Source organism: Empidonax traillii, unplaced genomic scaffold (assembly GCF_003031625.1).
Source record: "Empidonax traillii isolate 1590-97213 ecotype Southwest subspecies unplaced genomic scaffold, ASM303162v1 scaffold58:size1836614, whole genome shotgun sequence".
Classification (NCBI taxonomy): domain Eukaryota; kingdom Metazoa; phylum Chordata; class Aves; order Passeriformes; family Tyrannidae; genus Empidonax; species Empidonax traillii.
The window spans coordinates 1,237,237-1,244,985 of NW_020955251.1; the positions used below are offsets into that span (position 1 = coordinate 1,237,237).

Below are 7,749 nucleotides of genomic sequence, written 5' to 3' on the forward strand. Positions count from 1 at the left end.
TAGCCCTGTAAGGCAATCCATCTACGTCCTGAGGACCTCGCTGCCACCGTCCAAGCTCGCTTGGCCCCGGCAGATGAACCTCAGGATTAAAGGGTGGGCTCAGTTCCGCGCACACTGTGTCTCACCTAAAAAATCCAATGCGCAGGCTGGAAGGTGTAAAGACCTTCCCCGGTTCTTCGTTCACAAAGACTGGCCATTATTATTATATTACACTCAGCCCCATGCAAACTTCAATGCCATCGACACACATAATACCTGCTGTGGAGCACACGTGACTTGGAAACAGAGGAACTAAAACATAGATCTGCAGAATATCTTTCAAATTTTCAAAAATTATTGAAGTGTTCAAATATTAAGACAGTACAAAGCACGGGGCTCTCTTTTGCAACCATGCTGCTGGTAGTTAGAAGCAACTTTTAACGTATCCAATTAATCAAGAAACTAGAAACCTCAGCGTGGGAAGCAGCTGAGCAACACTACCATACATATTCAACACCAAGCTGATGAAACATCAACCTGAGTTTTGAAACCACCTTTAAGAGAGTCAACTGGGCCCCAAAGAGCACAGATCAAAGCTGCTGAAAGTATGAAGCAATTTCCCTTGTCACATGAATGCCTAATCTGGGGGCTGGAGACAGTTGCTCATTCCAGTTAATCTCTACCTGGCTGTATCCTCACCTTTTGGACTAATGCAACAACCAAGGCTGTCAGTCATTATATGCATAAAAACAAACTACAGTCACGACTTCTGAATTCTCTCCTCTTCCTGTGTTATAAGTTATGTAAATTCTTGCATATGAATGTTCCCAAAAAGTCATTTGCCAGCACACACTTACAGGAAAGAGTCTGCAGTTTTCAAGGTAAGAGGGGGAACACGAAGGGAGTAGAGAGTGAGGCAGAAGACTTTCTCAACACGAGTTACTACTACCCTGCTAAATGAGAATAAATACCAAATTAAATCAGAGGGTGCGAAAGACAGGAAAGGAGAAAGCACTTCAGTTTAAAATGAAAAAATCACTCGCTTAACTTTCAAATAAAAATAGTAAGCTTATGGTGAACGGAGTAGTTTTTTTAGATAGTCTTCCTTAACCCAAATTTCCATCTATGTCACAAGAATGGAATTCTGACTTTCTTATCTCACTGGCAACATTCTTCAATTCTCTGTCCACTCTGACATTACCACCCCCTCCACTGCTGTTCTGCTCTCCTCCTCACCCACCCCTCAACCCTCCTCAACATTTCTGAAAACAATTCTTTCCAGAGGGTCTTCTGCTAATAAACTCAGTAACACTCAGCATCCCCATCACAGCAAAGAGCGAGGTGTTATTACAGCCCTCTGGTCTCCCAGTTACATCCTGCATCTTATCCAGTCCCTCTACTCCATGCCCAGCTACCCAAACAAAACCCAAGATGGATATGCTTGTTTGTGGTCCTACAATGAACAGCTGGTTTTGTTTGCTGCCAGTTCTTTCACTTTTCACTAGATTTTCTCAAATCTAATTACACCTTAACATAAATTTTTCTTAAACAGATGTCTGTACCTTCCATGAACTGTGTCGCCCTTCTGGTCCACTGCTACCCCAAAGAAATACACCAGGAACTCAAAGGGAATTATTTTGAACCATAACTAATTGCAACTTTGTATACTCAGCCTTTCACGCTTATTTTATGTAAATAGAAACAGTGGACTCTCCAAAAGCTGTTTCTGTTTTGGGAATAAGTATCCCTCTCCACTTGTCTATGCCAAGTATTTGGAGATGCCTATTGATTCCAGATGGATCCACAGTGCTGATCTTCAGGACCAGCAGCCAGAAGATGACTCATCACTTCTTAAAGTTCAGGACAGCACCCATGTTTACAAGCAAAGGTATATTTTTAAGATGACAGAATTATGCCAACATTTTATGTACTTAATTATGTTCAATGCACACCAATCTTTCAGCTTTATATCTCATGCCACTACCACAAATAATCCTTTATTCAGTTACAAATCTTTACCAAAATATTTGAGAAAAAATAAAAGGAAGCAATACTGAGAAACCTAGGAAAACTTTATTTTTGAATACAAGAAGTCATTCAAGGTATAAACTAGTCTTTAAGTTTTCAGTGCTTGGATTAAAAAAAACTGCAGTATCTGTAGTAAGTTTGTTCTTAAAAATCACCCACCCTTCTAATCAGCATTTTCTTCCTGGCCCACTTTCAGAATACCATCACTTCTGGCATGAAAAAGGGTCTATGAAGATCACAATTTTTTAAGGAGGCAGAACCGGTCAGGAACAAGAGCATACTCCCAACAGGACTACAGTGCTTTCTCATTTTACAGCCTGATAAGGGACAAATGCCAGCAGTAACCACACTGCACTAGTTCATAGAAGAATCCTGGACACCATCTACACCAAAACAGGACAAGAGGAGAAAAAGTAGGTAAAGAAATCAGTGAACAAAACAAAGCCAATGGTATTAGTGTGAAATTGCAAACAAACAAACATACAAACTGAAAGACATGAGACAGTTGCACCTACCTAAAAAGGCCTTTCTAAACTGCTAGAAATTATTTTTAGATTCAGATTTGCGCACATAAAACAACAATCTTGTCACCTTAAAAAGATAATAAATATTTAGAAGTTGTATGGCAAAAAAAAAAAAAAAAAAAAGGCCTTCTAGCAGAGGAAATTGCATTAAGAAATAGAGAAACTAAGTTTCTCAGAATATTTAGTATCTGAAGCCTGAAAACATTTAGCCCTTCAAATGAAGCATCTCACGTTTAATACAAAACTACATATTATACCACTTTCAACATCTGCCTGAACAGGCATGAAGCACTTAGAGTTATAACAGCACTTCTGTATTCAAACTTACTCTACAGGACTGATTTTTTTCATGATATATTTAATACAACAAACTGCTTTCCAAATATACTATACATATTCTTCAGCTTTCTAAGTAATAATTCCGTAGTCACAAAATTGCGTCCTTCCATAGTTTTTCCCACACTACAAATGCAAGTACAAATGTATGTACTTTGCCAAGGAAATCTCGTAACTAAGTGTACATGTATATTTTTACAAACTTTCTACACTTTGTAAGTGGAAAAATAACAATTAAAAAAGTAGAGCTAAATTTTAAAAATCCAAATTCATGCTGCAGAATAGAGGACTCAACCTGGAAAAAAAGAAATGTAAGAATATTCTAAAAAGGAAACCCAGGGGACCAGAAAGAGACTGAACCATTGCACTTACTCAATTTACATTTGAAATAAACAGTTCACAACAACACCAGCAGAAAATGGAACACTTTATAAACAGACATGATAACAAGACACAAGGGAAAAACAAGTCCCTAAAAGCCCAAATACCTTCCACGGATGTGCAAGATCTCAGCAAATTATAAAATTAATCTAAAGGACCAGGAAGGGCAAATGAAGTGTACAAAGTAACAGATCACATCAGACCAGCACAGAACATTGTCTGGCCCTTACAACTCTTTCACACAAATGCTGATCAAGTACAGAACATAAACCCTCTTCCATATTTTGCCATCAACTACAGTTGCTTTTCAGAAAGATGCCTGCTTTAGCCAGAACTGAGTATGGCTCTGGCTTTGTTAAGTCAAGGCTCTCACTGACTTTGAGCAAACTTGTGTTTGTGCCACGTCTCTTACACTTGGTCACAATCTACACTTCACTGCATCTGAATTTTAGAGTTCATACAAGTCTGAGAGTCTGGGTATTTTCAACAACTGTTTGGAGCAACAAATTCTCTACATAGCAGATTTATATAGAAGATTCACACAGAAGAGTTAAGCTGAAACTAGAGTAGGGAGTTTACCACCTTCTCATAGTAAAGATCATCCTCATGAAGCAACAAAATACAGGGCAGATGATTTTAGTGCAAACAGGCCCCCTCCTGAAAAAAACAGGTACCATACAGACACTCCAAATGAGGTCAAGAGCAAACGGGCCTGAGTTAAATTAAGCTTTAAACCACTGAGTCACCTCAAAAGCAGATGAAGGATTTATTTTTTTAAAAAATCTTTCCCTACCCTTGCTCCATCTATAAACATGTGTCAGAAATATTTGTCTTTTGAAGGTGGAATTAGCAGAAGTTGGCACCTGCAGAAAGAGACAGGCACCACCAGCAGAAGGATAACAAGCCTTGAATTTTTTTACGTTACACAACTTTATGGAAAACTTTGTAGCTTGCCAGTTCAGAGAATAGATGAAACAGAAATGAGGCAGTACAGTGAAGCTAAGTTTAGTGTGCCCTTAGGACTCCATCAGAAAGCACAATCTAAAAATCCTGTATGCGTTCAAAGAAAATTTTTAAGAGAAAAGGGAAAAGGATTTCTTTTCAACTACATCAGCTTACTTTGATTTCTCTTCTCTCATGAATGTATCATTTTAGCTTCAAGGAAAGACTGTGCCACACAGCTAGCTCTCCAAAGACACTACTACCAGATTACATAAATTTGTCTTGCTCCTTACAGGCATATACAGGTTTCCTCCACTGTAACATTAAACAACAAACATAGAATCATAGAACAGTTTGGGTTGGAAGGAACCTTAAAGGTCAACTAGTTCCAATGCCCTGCCATGGGCAAGGACACCTTCCACTAGACCAGGTTGCTCAAAGCCCATCCAACCCGGCCTTGAACACTTCCAGGGATGGGGCATCCAAAATTTCTCAGGGCAACCTGTTTCAGAGTCTCACCACCCTGACAATACAGTATTTCTGCCTAACAACTATTCTAAACTTACCATGTTCCAATTTAAAGCTACTACCCCTTGTAACATAAAATCCTTCTATTAACTGCTGCACTGCCCCCAGCCCACCTGCAGCTGGAATCAAGGTTTTCTGCATATGTCAGAGTGGAGTCTGTTCCCTCCTCCAGCTGAGGGGCTAAGGATTATTCCCCCTACCCACACAACAGCTATTTGCTTATTTTAAGAAATTATCTTAACCACGTAACTTCATGAGCAGCAAGGACAGGAATGGGTAGGAGAGGATGTTAACATAATTGTGCGTGTAAGGAACATGAGTATGCACTCATACCTGTAACGTGCTCCTGCAGCTATGAGGCTGCACACTCAGCTAGGGGTGGCAGCACTTTATGCACTCCTAAAATCCTGTGGTCTTCCAACATAAATTAAAGACTAGATCACAACTGTAGCAATGCATGACTTAAAGGCAAAATGGTTATTATTATTATTATTCCCACTGATTAAACAATAACAAAGGTGGTTTGTGATCCATGTTAAGATCAAAGTAAAGTTCCAAGAGAAAGAATATTCCGCCTCCACAGTCCAAACAAAACAACACTGCACCTCTAAAATACAAGTTACTGACATCTTATATGATTTCTTACATCACTGGGAAGAGTTACCAACTGCTGTAAATGGGCTGAAGAAACTTTAGAAAAGCAGTTGCAGTATAGATGAGATAGTTCTTTACAAGTTTAATAGATCTTCACTACTTGTAACAGTACCCAGAGAGGCTGCACACAGTTCCTTCAGACTCAAAATCTGTGCATCCTACCAGATAGAAAAGCACCATACATAGCATAAGATTTATCAGAACAAGACTGTGCTGGAAATAAGTAGGAGATAATTAGCACACAAATACAAATGGAAAAACAGACACAAGGGAAAAGACAAGTGATTTGTGCATACATCCATGTTTTCATACCACAGAGCTGATTAATATAATGCTTAAAGCCTTCTTTACAAGACAGTATTTTACTTTTCATGCCCCTACATTCGTCAGAGCTTCCAGGACATACGCTACATCCCCTCCCAAAAAGGATAAAGTCCAAAAAATCTCCTAAAGAAACAGTTCTCCTCATACGGGCTTGTTTTGAACTCTTCAGAAAAAAACATCCCAGAAAGAGAACACTTCACCAGAAAAAAGAAGGTCTTAACATCGATTCGTAAAATACAGAGAAGGAATTAACACTCCGGGGATCCAAGCAAGTCTCTGTTACCAAATGACTGAGCTGTAGGCCTACATAAATCAGTTAACAGTGGGATTTTAGAGTCTCCCAATAGCTGAAAAATACTTAAAGGTAAATTATGAAATCATATTTTAATTCAAGAAATGCCTTCTTTCTTAGACAACAGTGACCACAAAGAGAACGTGATCCGGCATGTGCACAGGAGACAACGCTGCATGTCTGCTGCGAGCAGCATGTATTTCCTTCCTGGAATTGAAGCAGGAGAGACGAGAACCCCATCAAAACACCTCCACCAGCTTTTGAATAGCCCTGAAAACAATTACGAGGCAGTCAGAGAGGAAACCACAACTGCTCTCTCCGTCTGCATGCAGGATGCAGGGCTGCACCTGCCTGCTCCGTATGGCTCCACTGGGAGAGCACTGGGCATGAGGGGTCAGGGAGAACGTGAACATTACACACAGGCACTGTAAACAGCTCAACGAGGCAGGAGGATCCCAGCATCACAAGTGGTAATACAAAATCCCACGTGCACCTGATGGGAACAAGGCTGCACCTGAGGGCTGAGGTGTTCACAGAATGGGTCAGGTTGGAAGGGATCACAGTAAGTCATCTGGTCCAACCCTCCCTGCTCAAGCAGGGTCATCCTAGAGCACATAGCACAGGATTGCATCCAGACAGTTGCTTGAATATCTCCACTGGGCAATGTGTCCCAGTGCACGGTCACCGCACAGTAAAGAAGTTCTTCCTCATGTTCAGGTGGAACTTCCTGTTGTCTCTCGTCGTATTGCTCGGCAATACCAAGCAGAGCCTGATCCATCCCCTTGGCAACCCCCTTTAGATATTTATACAGATTAATGAGCTCCCCTCTGTCTTCTTTTCCCGAGGCTGAACACTGTTCACGGGGTTGCTGCACTGGTATCTGTTCCGAGAGCACTCCGAAGGAGCACACCGATGCCCTGCATGGATACACAGCATTCTCCCTTTTCGCTGAAAGCTTGGGGAGAGGAAAACCCTCCAGGGGGTCGGTCAGCCCTGATATCCTCCAGCCGGCCCGGAGGGAGGAGCATGCACAGCGCTGCCCACCCGGGACGGGCCCCCACGTCCCTCCGGGCACTGGGGCAGGCAAGGACAGCGGGGGAGAGCGGGACACCCCCCCGGCTGCCCGGGCTCAGGGCTGGGGGGCGGTGGGCACGGGGGGTCCCGCAGTGACAGGGCGGGGAGGAGGCAGGCGGGCAGGGATCGCCCAGCCAGGGAGCCCGGCGCAGGGTCCTACCGTGTACTCCCGCACTTGGCTGTGGAAGTTCTGCTCCCGGATCGTCACCTCGTCCGCTTCCATCCTTCATAGTCCCGCGGCCCCCGCGCGCAATGGCGGCCGCCGCCGCCGCGCCTGCTCCTGCCCCGCCGGCGGCGGGCGGGCCACCATGGCCAGCGGCAGCCCGGCTATTCCCCCGGGCCCCGGCGGCGGCGGAGCGGCTCCGGCTGCGCCGGTGCGTCCCGGTCGGGCGGGCACGGAGGAGGAGGAGGAGGAGGAGGAGGAGGAGGAGGAGGAGGAGGAGGAAGGGCGGGCAGTGCCGCCTCAGCTCCTCCTGCTGCGTCACGGCGCAGCGACCCCGCGCGCGCCGCAGCCCCGCCCCCGGCCCCGAGGGGGCGGGATTAAGGGGTGGGGGCGTGGTCATGTGGCAAGGGGCGTGGTTTAGCCTGAAGGGAATTGGGTGAACGCTCGGAGGCGGGGCCAAGGGAAGGCGGGGGCGGAGCCTTGGAGGGCGGGGCCAGAGCGAGCCGGGACGCGAAGGAGTGGGG

General features: G+C 44.1%; 1 protein-coding gene across 2 annotated transcripts in view; it reads right to left on the reverse strand.

The window, feature by feature from the left end:
* The window catches only part of LMBR1 (limb development membrane protein 1), a 64,397-nt gene extending 56,975 nt beyond the window's left edge, over nucleotides 1-7,422 (reverse strand). Inside the window, exon 1 of one of the 2 annotated variants that reach the window (XM_027879792.1) lies at nucleotides 7,223-7,422. In XM_027879792.1, the coding sequence (XP_027735593.1) occupies nucleotides 7,223-7,285 (63 nt within the window). In that variant the 5' untranslated portion in view covers nucleotides 7,286-7,422. The remainder of the gene's footprint in view (nucleotides 1-7,222) is intronic. The other variant, XM_027879793.1, reaches the window with a different exon arrangement.
* Nucleotides 7,423-7,749: the final 327 nt, after the last annotated feature.